Source organism: Phyllostomus hastatus, unplaced genomic scaffold (genome assembly GCF_019186645.2).
Source record: "Phyllostomus hastatus isolate PE091 unplaced genomic scaffold, TTU_PhHast_1.1 phas_scaffold_760, whole genome shotgun sequence".
Classification (NCBI taxonomy): Eukaryota; Metazoa; Chordata; class Mammalia; order Chiroptera; family Phyllostomidae; genus Phyllostomus; species Phyllostomus hastatus.
The window spans coordinates 1,289,854-1,309,099 of NW_025334040.1; the positions used below are offsets into that span (position 1 = coordinate 1,289,854).

Here is a 19,246-nt window from a genome sequence, read left to right on the forward strand (position 1 = left end):
GAGAAACAACCCATCTCCCCATCACAATAAAAGCAACAGGTTATGTGGTAGAGGCTAGAAAAATAGTAGATCTAATTGGCACATCAAAATTCTTTTTAAATGACAAACTACAAAAACCACTGATTAACTTACTCAATGAAAATGGATAATGCATGCATGTGGGAAATATTGAAAAATGGGAAAAATGTAAGAAATAACCTCTATTTCTTAAGAAAACTAGATGAAATGCATACTTTCCATGGAAAAAGCACAACTGGCCCTATAAAAGTTAAAAATATTTAAACAGACCAATTTCCTCAGAAAAAAGTAGAGAATGTTATCAGGCATGAGGCTCAGGTAGTATAATAGGAAACTTCTAACAAACCTTCAAAGATTAGATGATTCCAATTTGTTTGCTTCATAATTTTTCCAAAGCACTGAAAAAGAGGACATTTTCTAGTTCTCATAGAAAACAAAGAAATACAAAAAAAAGGCATCTTCAGACCAAGTCATTAAATATTCATATAGAATTTCTAAATAAAAAATTAACAAAATCCAACATCAAAATAGTAATTTGTAGACCATCGCCAAGTAGAATTTATTTCAGAAATGCAAGTGTTATCAATATTAAGAAATATTTAAATATAATACAGCATATTAATAGATCAAAAGACAAAATATTATCATCTCATCAGATTCGGAAAGAGTCATTCATTAAATTTAACAACTATACCTAATGAAAACCAGTTAAGAGAATAGACAGGTACATTTATAATATGGTAATATGCGCTCTCCCACACACATATATAGTCTGGTCCTAAAGTCAGCATCTTTGTTAATGAAGGGCATTCTCACTAAGATCAGGAAAAGGAAAAATCACAGTTACCTTCCTTATTATTCAGTACTGTTGTGTAATAACAGTACTGTTGTACTAGACAATGCAGTCAAACAAGAGTAATCAACAGTCTGGTCTATGCCTGATGGGACCACACAAGCGGGCACTGCTAATGACCTAAATGCCTCATATTTTCAGTGCTGGTGGCAGCAAAAATGTCCCCAGTGAGTTAGTGTTGGTCACCAGTTGAGATAAGGGAGCAAATGGTTGGGCAAAGGGTGCAGAGGGGAGGACTCAGCTCACCTCCCTGGGGCAAAGATCACAGTACAAGCTCTGAGGCTATCATTTCAGGTGCAGTAATACTCATTCTCCCCTTCAGCCCAAAGTTCAGGGAACAATAGTCCTCATATTTACAGTGCTTTGATGCACTATAAAGAGTGCATCACAATTGCCCATGTGTCCAAGGCTTCCATTGCAGAAAGTGGTTACCTGACCAAGTGACCAATATGGTGAGACAGAGGCTTGTGAGTCTAGCATCACAGCACACCTGCTCCTTGGGGGCCAGAGGAGAAAGGCAGGTGCTGTGTGCCCCTGGGGCCCTTCAGCTAAACCACTTGAGAGTGCCCCATTTATAAAGGGCTGAGGGGGGAAAGCTCAAGGGCGTGTTAGAAGTGCTCCAGAGTTCTGTCTTCAGAAGCTCCCCTGTGGGAAGAATGCCCACAAGCTGTGTCTTATCCCCTAGACAGACTCTCCCAGGATTCAATTTACTCTAGTCCTCACTATCTATCAGCTCTTCCCAGACTCAGTTTGGACAAAGACTCGTAGAAAAAAAGGAAATGACCAAATATGAACCAGACCCAGGAGCTCATGGGTTGATGGGGTGAGGGTATCGTCAGTGGAGAAAAGTCACACATCAGTGAGGATACAGTTTGCCCAAATGGCCTAGAGCCAGCTGAGTGGTTCACCAGCTGTCTATCACAAGCTTGCACTCAGCATGTCACACAGTGCCCCCTGCTGGCCACCAGGCCCACATCCTCCAGTCACTGTGCTAGCACTGCACACATGGGTGGAGTGTCCTTTTTGTACTGTATTCCTGGCATCACTGCCCAAGACAACAGAGTGAGAAGAGACCTCAGTCGGTCCACCACTGGAACAGTAATGCTCTTACACCTGGATTTTCATCTTGATGAAAAACTTTTTTTTCCAAAATGTCAATTTCTGGCAACTGCCCCCCTGGAACTTCAACCTTGCCTGCACATGTATGTGAACTGCACATGTATGTGAAAAGACAGAAGAGTACAAACAAGAACATACAGATGGGGAAATAACCCTGTGTGCATGTCGAGGGGTGCAGGGAAATAGGGCCAAAGAAACTTCAAAAACGTTGATGTATAGGTTTGGATCTGTAGGGTGAGTCAGGTGATCTCTTTGGCAGACAGGAAGAGCCCTCAGGTTAGAGGTCAGGGCAGGTCCAAGGCCAAAGAAAGAGTGGAGACTGGCCACCAGTAACCCTGGTGATTGGCTACCTGAGGTCAGAGAGGTGGACCCTCTGAACATGTGAATCCAGCACTTCCAACTGGAATGGAAAAGAAAAATCTAGAAAAATATATGCACCCCCTTAGTTAAACCTTACATTCCTTTTTACCATTTTTAATGCACGTGAATATGCCTATCTTTAAATTGCTACAAATATATTCACAATGGTGTTACCTATATACACTTGCCCATTGTGTAAATTCAGTCATTTTAACTCACATTATTTTCAATACTCCTGAATAGCATACATAACTGTCATTTGGAACCTGCCCTTGTCTGCCCCTGGGGCAGTTAAATGGTGTTCTGTGAGGTCCCCACATGCAGGGTGAGGACAGGAGCTCAGGGTTTGTGTCTCACTTCCCCACTGGCCTGGAGCACTGTGTGATCATGGAGGCTGCTGTCCCATGCTGAGCAGTGATACTCAGCCTCACTCTCAGGCTGGAGCCCAGAGATGGGTGGGGAGGCCATGCTGCCTCTCCTAGAACCAGAGAACTGGTCTGAGATTCAAATAATGTCATATCACATATATTATATTATATTATATTATATTATATTATATTATATTATATTATATTTTTATTTTATTATTATATTAATGCATTTGGAGATCCAAAGAAAGAATTTTGAATCACAGACAACCACAGAACCAAGCTGCTTACTTTAAAACCAGTAAAACCTCAAGAAAAATTGAGTAGAGCTCCCAGACTTCTGCTGGAATTATTCAGACTTCTGCTGAATAATTCATAGACTATCACCTGACTCCACTGATGCCCCTCCTCAGGAGACACAGCTGCAAAGTCCCCACAAGTGAGTAAAAGTGCTTGCAGCACTCTTGGGGTTCATCCAACTGGGAGTGGCCACACTCCAACGACCCATGGTTAGTCCCACAGCACCCCATGCTGGTCCAAATGGAACTGCCTTAACTGGGTGACCAGAGTTTGCAACACACATGTTTATGACTCCAATCTGCCAGGCACTGTCCTAGGCCTTAATGTTATGATGATCAACACAGCCTTTTACTTTTATATTTGGGTCTCCCAGAGGAGATGGAACTTGATCTAGTTCTAAAGGGAAAGCAGGAAAATCATTGTAAGAAAAGGAAATAAAAGGCATAAAACAGCAGCAGCATTTGGGATCAAGGGACATCCCAGAGGTGGCAGAAGTCTGCGGTGCCTGGCAGCTGTAGAAGGCAGCGAAGTGTGGAAGGTCAGGCAGAGAGGAAATGAACAAGACAGACTTGGCCGGGAGGGGGAGGGGTGCTGTATAGGCTACCCTAGGGATCTGAGACTTCCTTTACTTGACATTGAAGACTTTAAACATGGCAGTAACATTCTCAGGTTTCCATATTGGGAAGTTTTTTTTAAATGACATAAATTAGAGAAACCCAGAGAGGAGACATGGGTGGTTCTGTGCGAGTGTCCATGGCGTGGGAAGCAAGAGGAGAGGAGCTTGAAAAGTGATTAGCAGTAGACTCTGCTCAGCTGGTGAGCACATGCATCCGGCAGGTGAGAAAGAAAAGGAGGCTCAGCGTCACTAATCATCAGGGAAGTGCAGATCAAAACCACCATGAGATATTACCCTACACCTGTTACAATGGCTGTTATCAAAAAGGCGAGAGATAAGTGTTGGTGAAAATGTGGAGAGAGGGGAATTCTAGTGCCCTCTTGTTGGGCATGGAAATTGATACAGTCATTGTGGAAAACAGTATGGAGGATCCTCAAAAAATTAGAAGTTGCCCTAGCTGGTGTGGCTCAGTGGATTGAGAGCCAGACTGCAAACTATAGGGTCTCTTGTTCAATTCCCTGTTAGGGCACAAGCCTAGGTTGCAGACCAGGTCCCTACTGGGGGTGTGCAAAAGGCAACCATGCATTGATGTTTCTCTCCCTTTCTTTCTCCCTCCCTTCCCCTCATCTAAAAATAAATAAATACAATCTTTAAAAGAAAAAAATTAGAAGTTGACCTACCATCAGATCTAGTAATCCATGTTGGGGTATGTATCTAAAGGCAACAAAATCAGTATGTTAAAGAGTTATCTGCACTCCCGTGCTCATAACAGCATCACTCACAATAGCCAAAGTATGAAAATAGTGCATGTGTGTGGCAGTGGAACAGGTAAAGAAAACGTGGCATACATGCATATACACCATGGACTTTTATTCAGCCATAAAAAAGAAAAAATCCCTCCCATTGTAAAAACATGAATAAAAGGAAAGAACATTATACTAGGTGAAATAAGCCAGGCACAGAAGGACAAATCCTGTATAATCTCACCCTCATGTGGAGTCTAATAGTCATCTCTTGGGAATCCTCCCGCAGTCTGGTCAAATCTTAAAGCCCCTGTCTTTCCACGTGGTGAATACCCCAACTCTCACGCCTCTTCTGGTCTTGCCCCCCTCATTCTCACACTCGCCTTGGACCAGCACTGACCACTGGAGGGCCAGGGTCTCAGAGCTTCAGAGAAAAGGTTTAAAGGTCCCATGCCTAGGAGCTGGTTCTGATAGCGTGCCCCGCCTACTGGAGGCTGATCATTAACCCAGAGCTTGTATAAGGAAAGAGCCTTTCCTGGGCATGGGGAAAGGACCGCCAGCAGCCATGGCCAGCACGTTAAGCCCCAGCACCATGACCGGGACCCCGGGCCCTCCTGAGATGTCAGAGCGTATCCGAAACGCTGCTGACATCTCCGTCATTGTCGTCTATTTCGTGGTAGTGATGGCCGTCGGGCTGTGGGTATGCAGGCGTCCAACCGGGACTCAGGGCAGCTCGTGGCTTAGGGGTAAAACATCGAGGGAGGAAAAGGTGTGATGTGACAAAGTGGAGAGAACATTAGCAGCTGTCACAGACTTTATGTCCCTTCTCTCAGAACCCTTTTCTTGTGTGTGACATCAATAACGCTCACACTGAGTTAGTTTCTTCTCCCAACAGACCCGCTGTGTGAATGGGGCCACCGCCCGGAACTTCAGGCTTAACCTGCTCAGCGTCTCCAGCCCAATGCCCTTTCTTTTTCTGACCTCACTTCTTCTGTTTTCCTGTGTTATTTGCTCACTCTCCAACTTACTTGAGTTGGAGACTCGATTCCCTGATGCTTATTCTTTCTTTTAGTGACACCTTTGAGGCTACAGATGTTCTTCCCAGCACAGCTTCAGTGATACCTCACATTGCTTTCATAAATGAAAGAAGCAGAGCGATTAGGACAAAAGTTGAGAAATATAATTTCCTAAAGTCCCTGGGTTCTGCTCAAACCCTGATTTGGAGGCCCTTTAAAGATGGATGCTAATGTCACAGTCTCCAGGGAAACGTGTCTCTCTTCAGGAGAGACAGAGAAGGGCACTGCATCAGCACCACGACCGCAGTATTGGGGCACCCTGGGTACGTAGGCGGCAGTCTGACCCTCCCCTGTCTTCCCTCCCTCACAGGCAATGCTGAAGACCAACCGGGACACCGTGGGGGGCTTCTTCCTGGCGGGTCGGGACATCGTCTGGTGGCCGGTGAGTGGTCAGAGTTTCCAGGAAATGAAGTTCCTGTGCATGCGTTTGAGAGTGGGATAACGAAAACATTGGGTAGGCTGATCATTTCTGATGTGTATTGCTTGCCTGCCTGCTGGGGTCTCTCTTCCTAAATCCCTGACCTCAGGGCTTTGCCCGTCATTCCAGTAGATGGCTGTGCATGGCACCAGTTACGACAGCAGGTGTAGTGGGGCATTTGAGAAGACCCTGCTCAGCTCTGCTTCATGTGCTTTCTCCCTGGTCCTCACCAAGAACCTTCTGCCTTGGCTCCTTACGATCCACAGCATATTCCCAATGGATACAATCCTTCTCTGGTCCCACCCCTGAGCTAACGCCGACCCTCTTGTTTGGATGAGCGTCCCGCTCCCTCCTCTCCTCCTTCAACACTTAGCTGCATCCCTGCTTCGTCTGAGAAACCCCGCTCCGCACTCCAGCCTGAACGTCTAGTCCTTTGTTCTGTGCGGTTGCCATAGCGGATGTGTGTCCCCTGTGATGGTCAAAGTGGCGATGCCTCTGTGACTCTTGCCCAGTTTCTTGCTGGGTTCTGATGTCTGGGCTCCTTGGCAAGAGTCCCATTGCAGCAGAGGCTGTGTCATCTTCTCTGAACCCATGTAATGTCAGCAGTGGGATGAGTATACAGTGGGTGCTCAGTATGTGCTTTCTTCACAGATCTGCTGATTGAATAATATGAGGGGAAGGGACATGAAGCCCAGGTAGTTGAAGCAAACCAAAAGCAAGCTCAAAGTGGATTTTACCTGGAGTGTCCAGTCGGCATTGCCTTCTTAGGACTGTGTTTATGAAACATTCAAGGCTCAACCAATCCCATAGCTACAAATGAAATTCACCTTATCCTTGAGCCCCAAATGCCTGCGCAGCAAAGGTGATTTTACAGAAGGCTGAAAAGATGGGAACAGAAGAATAGGCACTTCAGTGGTCCCGAACCCCAACCCTGTTCTGTCGGAACTAGTGGTCATCCGTGCCCACTTGAGAGATCTGTTTTGATCTCTGAGACTTTAGAACAGTAGACAGTGTGATGGGAAGGGAAGTGTTTTAAAAGAGGGTCCTTAGGGCCAAAAGGATGAAGAGGAACTCCCTCCTACCCAAGTTTTGGGCCCTTGAGGCTGACTGAAGGGGCCGATGGGAGAGCTGGCAGTTCTCGGTCAAGAACAGGCTGAACTCGGAGCATTGAGGTAGATAGGTTAATGTTCCTCTAAAGCAGGGGTCAGCAAGCTTTTCTATAAATTGCCAGGTTGTAAGCATTTTAGAGACATCTCTGCCGTCGTAGCTCAGAAGCAGCCACAGTCCAGACGTAAAACCAGAGAGCGTGGCTGCGCTCCAGTGCAACCACGTCTGGGCACTGAAATTTGAATTTCGTATTTCACATCTCACAAACCAGTATTCCTCCTTAGATTTATTTTAACCATTCCAAAATGTAAATATATATATATATATATATATATATGTATGTATGTGTGTATATATATTTTTTTTGGGGGGGGGGGCTCACCAACCATACAAAACCTGGGTAGATGCAGCCCATGGGTTGCAGTTTCTTGACTCCCGCCCTAAGGAGCAGTGATGGAAACACACCAGCCTTTACCTGCGTTGAAGAAGTCTGATTTGAGTCTCTTACCTCTGGTCTTGGTCTGTTCTCTCGGATTCCAGATGGGCGCCTCTCTCTTCGCCAGTAACATCGGCAGTGGCCACTTCGTGGGGCTGGCCGGGACCGGAGCGGCTTCAGGAATTGTCATTGCCGTGTTTGAATGGAATGTAAGTGACAGCAGAGGCTTTTTCCTTTAAATTAAAAAAAAAAAAAACACCTCTATCCAGTTATGTTTTTCTGGGATTCTGTGTAGGATAAACTCCTCTTTGGTATGATTTCTGTGTTCATTTTAATGCATCCCTTCTTTGAATGCCAGGGCCTTGCCTGTGTGGCCCTGTTCCGCCTGGGCCACATCAGGCACATCTCCTACCTCTGAGGTGTTGCTCAAGCAATTATTCCCACTGGGATCCCACTTCCACTCGGCCTCCTTGATCATTTTAGCTCTCACTTGTATCTCTTCTCCCTGATCTGCTATGTGTCGGGCTCTAAATTAGATGCAGCAACAATAAAATGTAAAAGCAACGGTCCCTTCTGTTGAGAAGCTTATATCCCAGTGGGAAAGCCAGATATGCATTCACTGCAGTATAGATGGTACTAGGAGGAAAGCAGATATGGAGTCTTGAGAGATCTCCCACAGGTCAGGCATCCATCGAGATGATGGGTAGGGCTTGGCACAGGGCGAGGGAGCTTCCTGGTGCTGGCGCCAGGTGGCTGCATAGAAACTGACCAAGGGGGGCCTGACTCAGGAAGTGACAGCAACAGTAGGTAGAATCTACAAGACTTTATAATTGAGTTCTTGATCATCCTACTGCCGTTTCATCAGTAGGAGCTCTGTCCACTTAATTAGACTCTAAGTGTTTTTATTTTTTAAGGTAGTTTATTTATTTTGAGACAGAGGGGAAGGGAGGGAGAAAGAGAGGGAGCAAAACATCAATGTGCGGTTGCCTCTCGAGAGCCCCCACTGGGGCACCTGGCCGGCAACCCAGGCACGTGCCCTGACTGGGAATCGAACTTTGGCCCTTTGGTTCGCAGGCCAGCACTCAATCCACTGAGCCACACCAGCCAGGCCTGGACTGTAAGTGTTTTGAAGACAGGGGCCATCTCTTCTCATGTCACTTATACCACCCCATCATCTAAGACTCAGCTGGGCACATGCCATAAATACTTCTTGAGCTGCTTAAGTTTTTTCTGTTCTTTTCCCTTATCCTTTCTTGTGTTTGTAAGTTCGTGTGCCTGCATATCAGTCAGAGGGAGATGCTTATGTGGAAGAAAACTGGATCATGATAATAGTAGGGACAGACCATCTCTGCATGGACTCTGGAAGTGACCTTGACTCATTACAAATCCCACTGCCTCTCCCTCATTGCAGATGTTGCCCCTAGTTTTACTTCAGCAGTATCAGGGACTCCGGAATGGACTCAGCCTGCAGAGGCAGGGACAGAACACCCTATGGCCCCAGTGGGTGCAATAATAAGGCTACCAAGAGCCTGGTTCTTTTAGCCTATGACCTTCGGCTTTCTGTAATCTCAGCTTTTCCCTTCATAAGACAAGAATAACTTTGCTTATCGTATCTGCTTCAGCTGTTGGCTGTGAGGGCAGCACGAGTGATATACATGAAGACTTTTTAAACATTAACATAACTGCAAGATTACGCTATCATCATAGTTATAAATGGAAGGACCCAGGGAGCACTGGGAATATCCTGCACCTCCAAATTTCTTGCTCATTGCATCACTCTGTATGTCACTCCTGCCATTCATGAATAGTTCCTTTTGGCAAAGATTGTATGACCTCCCAGCGGTCCACCTGTCCTCAGGCCCTTCTCTTCTGTTCATTTTTCACTGTGCATTTTTGTCACATCCTGAGCCCCAGGAGTTTCACGAACTCTGAATCATGAAAACAGAAAAGAATCCACAGCTGTCTGCGGATGGATCATAATGGGTGGAAGGTGACAGGATCCAAGCAAACCCACAGCAGGTCCTCGAAGAGCATCGTCTGTTCAGTGTCGTTTCATCATAATGTTAATGAGAAAGTATTTGACTCCTGGCGGGGCCACTGTCCATGTGGAGTTTGCACATTCTCCCCACATCAGTGTGGGTTTTCTCAGGGTACTCCTGTTTCCCCCCACCTCCCAAAGAGCTGAGGTGAATTGGTGTGTCTGCCATGTCCTGGTCTGAGTGCATAGGGATGGGTGTGTGTGTGTGTGTGCACCCTCAATGGAAGGTGACCTGTGCAGACCAGGGTCCTGTCCCACACCCTGAGCTGCTCAGAGAGGCTCTGGCCACCTGTGGCCTTGAACTGGAACAAGCAGGTTTGAAAATAATAATCTTACTCGTTTTTATTCATCTTTCTTTAATGTATGTATAGTTCAAACTTATTTTAATGACCAGAAATGACCATACAAACTGATCTCTTGTTTATATCAATATGCCTATGGGAAAATTGGTTTTGTTATATGTCATTTCCTTTATAGTCGCCGTTTCCAAAAACCTATCAAGCAACCACAAGTGAGGACTCACCGTATTTGATTTTCACACTCTGAGCTCATGAAGTGACAAGGCCCACAAGCCAAGTCTCTCCAATGTCACGCTCTCTTCTTGATTTCTTGTAGGCCCTGCTGCTGTTGCTGGTCCTGGGGTGGTTCTTTGTGCCCATATACATCAAGGCGGGGGTGAGTAATCACGGGTGTTCTCGGCACACCGGTCAGGCATTTGTTCATTCGCTCATTCTTTCTGCCCAGTCATGAAACCTGGGGCATACTGTTGGTCCAGCATTTCTGGGCTTACGTGAACAAAAACCTACTAAGTGCTGCCAGACTGCTCTGGCAAATGGCTGCAGCCAGCCATTCCCAGATCATCGCTACATGTCCCCACGTGTTCACTGACTCATGGCTTTTTTCCTCATTCTAATGTTTGCTCTTTTGACATTTGTAAAGTGGTTTCTTTTTTAAATGAGGGTAGAATACACCACAGCTAGAGTGGCTCTCCTTCAGCCTGGGCTTGGCCAGCTCATTGGGGCACTGCTCTGTCTCTCTGAGCCTTGCTCCCACATTTATTCCTTCTACTGCTGACACTCAGACCATGGGTGCTGTATCCTGAAATAATCCCTGAGACGAGGTGCTCAGGGACAAGCCTTTCGGGTCATCTCTCCTCAGATCACTGTACATTCCCCTTTTGCTCATCCCGGGTCCCTTCCAGCTCCAGGCTTGAACAAGGCTCACTGGACGATGCTGTCCTTGGTATGAAGACCTATAAAAATAATGATAACTGGAGCCACTTTAAAATAGGGTTGGAGCTGCCATCCCAAAGGAACTAACTGCCTTCAAGCCTTGAACCTTTGGAATGTTAAAAGAGAGCAAAGCAACCCTTGGATTGGGTCTAAAGCAACTTTGCATCCCCAAGAACTGTTTGCAAGGATAGCAGGTATCTGAAGAGAGCAGATATTCTGACTGCTGGGCTGATGGATATGGGACTGAAAATTAAAAACATTGTGTATAATCAGATCACAATGTTAGCCTTCCTGCAGCAATAGAAATGTCCCCTTCTATTGATGTAATTGTTCTCATTCCCTTTCTTATAAATACCTATTGCCTTTATCTCCTAATCCAAACATTTCTTGGATTTCTGCCTGAATCGATAATTCCCAAATAGCTATTCTTTGGCCTCAAATAAATGCTTATTGCCTCTCACTTTGAAAGGCCTTTCATTTTTCTTTTTTAAAAGATTTTATTTATTTATTTTTAGAGAGAGGGGAAAGGAGGGAGGAAAACATCGAATGGTTGCCTCTCACATGTCCCCAGCTGGGGACCTGGCCCACGACCCAAGCACATGCCCTCACTGGAAATCAAACCAGCAACCTTTCAGTTTGCAAGCTAGTGCTCAATCCACTGAGCCACATCAGCTGGGGCAAAAAGCCTTTTATTTTTAGGTTAACAGACCCATCCCACAGAACTCATGGGTCTTGGGTGTGGCTTACCATCTTTCAGGGCACCCTCACAGTTTCTGAACCACCAAGAATTCCCCTTGTTTTTTGGTAATATTGTGTAAATATTTATTTAACATTCTTTTACATGAGGGAGATTAAATCATGAGCTCCGTCTGCTGTGATGCACCAGAAAGCTGCACCTTCTATGCTATGCCTCACAGTCCACATCGTATTTCAGTACTGACAGCTACAGGCTTTTCTCTAAGTGGGAATTTAATGTAACTCTCTTCTTTCCGATGAAGAGAATCATATAAACATATACCCAAATGTATATTTGCAATTTATTCAATGATCAATTTATTATGTAACAATAATTGTGATTTATTACTTACAAGTAATGTTTTTGCTAGACTGTCACATTATTGGTGAAGACAATGAAAATTATTTGTTGAGTGTTTACCATGCATGTGGAGGTGGTGTAGGTATTTTACATGAAAACCCTACATTACAGATGAGAAAATGGAAGTTCAGAAAGAGAATCATTTGCCAAATGTTACACTTCTAGTACAAGTCAGAGCTGGGAACACATCCCAAGACTGTCTGGTCCCAGCGTCTGTGTTCACTCCAGCCTTGCCGCTGTCTCGAAACACTGTGCCTTTCTCACTGGGATTCCCCGAGGGGCAACACACAGGCTCACCTGTGTGTTGCATAGGTGCAGAGTAAATGTTGAATAATAGGAACGTGCTGGACCTGCAGGTGCATCCCTATCAATGTCTGTCTCTGCAGGTGATGACCATGCCGGAATACCTAAGGAAGCGGTTTGGTGGGAAGCGACTCCAGATCTACCTCTCTCTCCTCTCCCTCTTCATCTGTGTGGCATTGAGAATCTCAGTGAGTTCGGTGCTCCTGGCATTGTAGCTTCACAAGGTTGCCGCAATGGGGCTGGAGGGCTAAGATCAGACAGCTGGGTGTGTGTATGGTCTCTCACTATAAACAGGGTCAAGCAGTGTGCATGTCTCAATCTACCTGGGGTGCCCCCACCAGGTGTTTATGGGGGAAAGCAGCTTCAGGGACCCTGCTCTGAGTACACAGAGTAAAAGACTTATAAAGTCATGAGAGGCTATACAGTGTACGCCCACCCTTTTGTTAAGGATATGGAAAAATGGATGCACAGAAAGAACGGATGTCTGGTTCAAGTAGCACAGCCATTTATTAGTAAGAAAGAGAAGGGTTCTCTGGTCCCCTGCTCCTCCTCTGCACGATAACCTCTTCATTCTCTTTGTCTGTATTTTCATTTTCACCTTGATTACCTGACATGTGAACCAGCAGGAAAGTGCTTTGTATTATTATACTGATTTTCCTTACATGTATTTTATATAAGACCGCCCCTACAAAACATATGTCACAAACGAGGTTTTTTTTTTAATTAAATTCCTTGGAGATAATCATTAAGGAAAGAAGAAAGGAATTTGAGGATTCAGCAGCACGTGTAGAAAACAAAGAGTCACACATCTGTTTCTCAAGTATCAGTGACTACTGAAATAATCTCCTCAAGTTCATAGTCTAGGCGGTGCATGAGGGAAGAAGCTAAGCCCCACTATTGCTCTTCTGTTGACCTGACTCGTGGCTGGAAGTAAACCAGATGTTAGATTAGATGGCACGAGCCCTCCGAAGGCAACGTGAGCATTTTCCAGCACTCGCCGTATATTGCTGAGCACCATGCCAAGGGTAACAAAGACTCCTGCACACGAGGAGTTCACCATAGGGTTCAGGAGATAAGAATTTAATCATGAAATTGTTAGCACTTTATGATAATATGTGCAAATGAATTAAATGTGAACTTGAATAGACTGTGTGGACAAGCATGGGAGGTACACTATGGATACCCAGGAAAGGGGGCATCTTCAGCTGGGTGGAAATGAGAGTCATCCTCATGGGGTCCTGGGGGGAATTAAACAATCCCCCGGGACAGGAGGGAGGAGAGGCCAAGGGAAGCAGGGCAGCTTGCCATGATCCACAAGTGGGTGGGACTCCATGATCTCGCAGTCCTCCTCTGGCTCTGACCTCTGCAACCTCATGGTCCTAAAGGGTGTGCACCAGGTGCTAGAGCAGAATGGAAGTGGCTGAAGGGGCCCCACGGGGTGCAGCCTCCTGTGGTGGAAGGATCCAGGTGGTGGGGAGCAGATGGCATGATGGGGAGCAGAATGGAGTTGCAGGGAAGGCCAAGGGCACATCTGTGACTAACCAACCGTGCAGGATCTGTGGTTGGCTGGCAAGATACAATAGCAGGAGCCCATTCTCACTTACAAGGTTATGTTCTAAGTGATATTAATAGTGATTAATCTTATGTACGACCTTCTGTGTACTGCTACACTCTGATAACAGCTTGCGTCCTGGTTACTTATTACACAGACCATTATGAGGAGTTAGGACAGGATAGCTTTCACGGTCCTCCCCTGCCCCGGGTTTGGAAAAAATCATCTTGTTCACTGGTTCTCAGGCTTTAATAATACATGTATTGAGAATCATTGCAGAGATGGAGCAGCTTTACTCCTAAATATTACAGCCTGTGTGCTTTAAAGATACAGTTATTCTTTAAGAAAACCTCACTGCAAATTTTAAAATCCAGGAAATTAACTCTGATACAAACTAATATGTAACCTACAAACCTTGTTTGGATATCGACCATTGTCCCAATGTCCTTCAAGAGCAAAAGGATATCCTGAATCGTGAAGTGCTTCTTTTTTTTTAAGATTTTATTTATTTATTTTTAGAGAGGGAAGGGAGGGAGAAAGAGAGAGAGAGAAACATCAATGTGCGGTTGCTGGGGGCCATGGCCTGCAACCCAGGCATGTGCCCTGACTGGGAATCGAACCTGTGATGCTTTGGTTCGCAGCCCGCACTCAATCCACTGAGCTACACCAGCCAGGGCAATGAAGTGCTTCTTTTTTTAGAAATATTTTATAATCATTGAAAATATAATTAATCCCATTGAACTACACGTGATAAAATAGTTCAAATGGCAAGTTTTATGTTATAGATGTTATCACAATTAAAAAGTCATTAGTAATATAAGCTATTTATATATAATTTTAAACCATCATAGTTTATATAGTACTTAATTGCACTATATAAAGAAACACAAATCAAGGAATTCATAATAAGATAATATGTTTTGTATGTAAATGACCAGGCATGAATGCACAAGTCCTAATGCCCCCTCCCTACCACCACCTAGAGTGCGGAAGCTGTGATGCAGATAGATGCAGGTATGCTTCACAGCAACTCATACAATGATTGACATCACAATAGGTGATATCTTTTCTGAAAAGCTAAATAATTTTTTAGTAAGTATCCAATTTTGTAAAAAATACAGTCTCCCTTCCATTTCCACAGTAGTTACATGCCTTAAAAACCCAGTGATGACAAAGTTGCAGGAAGTACTTTGTGTATGTCACAGAGTTAGTTTCCAGGCTCAGAGGCTTTTCACCGAAACGTGTGTCTGGTGAGATGATAAACGACAGGTTTTATTTCAAATGTTAGGGAGGAAAAATCTACCCTGTCCTGTGACACCTCTTCCAAACCCAAGTTCTACAGAGAAACCTGCCTCTGACTCGTCTGGTTCTGCATCTTGCCACCCTACCGTTTTCCCTCACCTCGCCCGTGCCTTCCTGCCCCTTAGATTCCATGGTCCACCAGCACATAGTCTCGGTCAGTCTCTGCCTGTCTCTCCTTCCATGGAGCTCCCCTAGCAAATCTCCAGCCCTGGGAAGTCCAGTCTCCCACTTAACACTGTGCCCGCACCCAGGGATATTGCTTCTGTGCTTCTAACCAACCTGCTATTTCTCAGGTTTTTGGTTTGGTTTGGTTTGGTTTGGTTTTGTGGTTTTGATGCAGAGCCCTTGGGGATCAAAGTTGAAGGGACAGATCCAAGTGGGGCCAGCATAAGTTGTGTTGAAATCTCAGGAAAACTGGGAAGCACATTCTGGGGACCCAGGGGCCATGCAGAGCTGGGTGGACATGATCTTGCAGCATAAGGTGCTTCTGCAGAACTCCCTCTGACTTCTAAACCTCAACCAATAATCCTTTCGTCAGTGGGTTTTTATGATATATTCACCCCTGGTTCTTTCAATGACTGTTTCAAACCCTCCACAACTTTTTTTAGCTCCTGGACCTTTGCCTCTTACCAGAAATCCTCATCCCTTGCTTCATCTAGAAAATATAGGCATGAACAGCTAATCCTCCCAACCCATTTACATAATGTACATTTGTTTCATTCTTTTCTTCTGAAGATGAGGAGTCAAAGGTCAACCCTCAAGCTGTGCCTTTTTTAAAAGATTTTTATTATTTACTTTTAGACAGAGAAGAGAGGGAGAAAGAGAGGGAGAGAAACATCAATGTGTGGTTGCCTCCTGAGTGCCCCCCACTGGGGACCTGGCCTGCAACCCAGGCATGTGCCCTGACTGGGAATCGAACTTCGACACTTTGGTTTGCAGCCTGGTGTTCAATCCACTGAGCAACACCAGCCAGGGCAACCTGTGCCTATTCTTGATCTCATCTCTTCTTAATGTCTCTGGTTATTTGCTTCATAATTACTTCCCCCTCCTGTCATTATGTTTTACCTCCCTTTCTACTCCCCTAAGCACTCTCAAGTATCTTCCTAACAATAACCATGGTCTACTCTGTGACTCCTCCATCTACTATTCTAGTTCTTATCATTGTTTCTCTACTGACCATGATGAAAGAGTAGTCCACACAAGCTGTAGTGTAGCCGCTTCTCACTTTCCAGCCACTTGCTCATCATTCCTCTCTGTGGTCCATCCAATAATGGTCATCTGAGGATGAGATCTGGCTTCCAAGGAGTTCATAACTGGACTGCAGAGGAGACACATGTAGCTACAGTACATGCTGGTAGTAAGCCATCTGTGAAGAGCTAAGTGATGCAGCGCATGTTTCTTTTCCATCCTGACCATTCCCTTTGTAGTCAGACATCTTTTCTGGAGCTATATTCATCAAGCTGGCCCTGGGACTGGACCTTTACCTGGCAATCTTCATCCTCTTGGCTATCACTGCTATCTACACAATCACTGGTGAGTTCAGCTCAGTCATGCTATCTTCTGCTCACATCACCCCCACCCCCACCCCCGCTGCAACTAACAACCTCAGTGTTAGCCCAGTCAGTGCCAAGGTAAGGATATTCCTTTATTCCCACTCTGAGAATCATGCACAGCCTAGAAACACAACCAGAGCAAAGGAAACAGAATCTTCAATATTAGGTATGAACACTTGGATCAAGGGTAATGATGTGGTAGGTGAGGCAAGGAAAGAAATACTAATTTGGTTCATCTATGCGGACTGGCATTTGGAATCCTGTGTACAATACCCATGGGAAGTAAGGATGAAATAGCATCTCAGACATGAGTCTGGTAAATCCAAGGCAGGGCCCAAAGAAGTGCAGGACACCTGAGCATTGCGGTGGGCTCTGAATGGCAGAATCGGGAATGGAGGACTGGAACAGTGGGTTGGTCGTTCAGAGACAGTATGAGGCAACAGTCCAAACAGGTTTTCCTGAACCAGATACCTTGGTGTAGTGTCTCATGTATACTAACTTATGGAAATTAAACTATTCCAGCTCAGTTGGAAAAAATAACCAAAAAAATATAAAAGCTTGAACAATCAAGACAGTTATGGAGCCATTCTCATGCATTGAGCATTTGTGTCAGACTATTCGGGGCATGAATCTCCTATTTTCAGGATCAATCTTTTCCCACGACTCTCCCATAAAGGAAATGTCTCATTGACTAAGAGTCTAGTGAGTCTCAAGTCCAAAGAGAAGTTGCTGGTGATGATGATGGTAGAACAACATTACAAGAAAACACAAGTCAACAATAATACCTTGTATTTAATTAATGAAACAATGATATGGTCCAACACTAGAACAAAAATGACTTCACCTGATTTTTTGAAAACAGGTATATGCTGTGCTAAATAGAGCAGATTGAGGAATTGTTAGGGGAAATTTTCATGATATTAAAACATTGCCATTTCCCCTACTTAATAGTCAAAAACTCACACAAAGATAGAACTCCACTGTACTTCACAAAAACTCTGAGTCAAGGCCAGGCATGGAAGACAGAAGGATCAATGAGAGACATACCTTCTCAGGAGATAATGATGCCAAGAGGAGCTTGTGGCCCAGCCAGGAGCTTTCCTTTTGTTCTCTGCTGAGTCATTTCCAGTGTTTGGGTAGAAGAGGACTTAGAGGTGAAGGCCAGTAGGCCAGGGCACCTGAGTGAAATATCCTGGTTCTTTTTTTTCTCTCCACAGGGGGCTTGGCCTCAGTTATTTACACAGACACCCTCCAGGCCTTCATCATGCTGATAGGTTCTTTCATTCTCATGGGGTTTGGTAAGTGATGACGTGTGACCAGAGCCCTGGGGCTAGAAACCAGGGGACTTGTTTCTGTTCAGCCCGTCTGCTCTTGACTGCTGCCTCCCAGTTCCACCTGGTCATATTTTCCAGTCATTTATACAATTCTCATCATTGAAATGAATGCCTAACTTCTTTCTTGCTGTACTATCTCAGCATGAAGAAATGAGGGAGAAGTGCTGAACTTCCTTTAAAAAATATGGCTCAGGTAAATGATCTTGCTTAATCTTAATATCTTTGTCTTCAGAATGGGCAAAAATATTGGTGTGTTGCATACAATGCACAGAAACCCTTCATTTACATAAAGTCTTCATATAACAAAACATTAAACATTCAAAAAAATTAAGATAACTGAATATGAACTTTAATATAACTGTTTTGTTTTGGATGAAAATTGTTTAAATGCATTGCTCACTCTATTGTTAGAGCCTATAAAAAACAGTTAGATTTTCTTTTGTGACTCCCACTTATTTAGTATCATCACTTGGTTTTCTTGAGTAAGTCATACCAACAAGTACCACTGATGACTCTCATTTACAGCTTGCTACTTTTTGTTTTCTTTTCTTATGACATTTGTTTATCTTTGCATAGGAAATACATGCACACAGTAAAAAGGATATGGGATCAAATGTCTCTTTATCCCTCCCTTGTCCTGCAGCCACCCTGCTCCCTCTACTCAAGCTGCTCTGTGTACAAGTTTGCATAGGCATGTACCACATCACAGAGCTTGAAAATACGTGAAGCAAAAGCTGATACAACTGCAAAGACAACAAATTCACAATGAGACATGGATGTCATTAGTCACATATGGCTACTTATATTTAAATTAATTAAAATTAAAAATCTAGTTCTTCATTTGCCTAGCCGTATTTCAAGTGCTCGGTATAAGACTAGCGTTTCCATACCACACAGCACAGATATAGAACAGGTCGTTGCAGAAAGTTCTGCTGCCCAGTGCTGCTCCAGAGGCAACAACTGGGATCGATTCCTTATGATCTTTCTATTTAGTTAGCCAGAACTTCTGTGCTCTACTTGTTCATAGCTCTTTGGTTGCTGGTCTCAGTGAGGCAGTGCCTACCACCAGCCTCTCTAAGTGTCACTTCTTACATCCTTAGGATGAGAATGGGGGAGTCCCTCACTTCCTAGGGTCCCTCTTGTGTGTTTGTTACAAACCATATTCCTCTTATCAGAACAATTTCTTTGTATTGTCAGTACCCTCCTCTTGGCTGAGTTCCTGCCTTGCATGTTCATTTTGTTCGTGCTCCCAGTTCCATGTCTGCACATGTGAGCATATTGATGATCAATTAAATAAATAATGGAGTAGTAAATTAATGTCAGCCTTAACCCTACAGCTGCATCAATGAATTGTGCATCTTTTGAGCCTGTACTAAGTGTCCCCAGATGCCTGGGCTCATCTTTCTTGGGTTTCCCTCCACT

At 44.5% G+C, this 19,246-nt stretch overlaps 1 protein-coding gene and 1 long non-coding RNA gene across 2 annotated transcripts in view; one reads left to right on the forward strand and one right to left on the reverse strand.

Moving 5' to 3' along the window:
• The first annotated feature begins 4,942 nt into the window (after positions 1-4,942).
• The window catches only part of LOC123810967 (solute carrier family 5 member 4), a 29,643-nt gene continuing 15,339 nt past the window's right edge, over positions 4,943-19,246 (forward strand). Inside the window, exons 1-7 of the mRNA XM_045826845.1 lie at positions 4,943-5,077; positions 5,764-5,835; positions 7,519-7,623; positions 10,068-10,127; positions 12,167-12,271; positions 16,365-16,470; positions 17,708-17,788. Coding sequence (XP_045682801.1) covers positions 4,943-5,077; positions 5,764-5,835; positions 7,519-7,623; positions 10,068-10,127; positions 12,167-12,271; positions 16,365-16,470; positions 17,708-17,788 — 664 coding nt within the window. The remainder of the gene's footprint in view (positions 5,078-5,763; positions 5,836-7,518; positions 7,624-10,067; positions 10,128-12,166; positions 12,272-16,364; positions 16,471-17,707; positions 17,789-19,246) is intronic.
• Positions 7,495-17,768, reverse strand: LOC123810968. The gene is made up of 3 exons (XR_006784326.1): positions 17,538-17,768; positions 16,115-16,255; positions 7,495-7,647 (listed from the first exon to the last, which is right to left on the reverse strand). It is a non-coding gene; the product is annotated as an uncharacterized LOC123810968 (long non-coding RNA).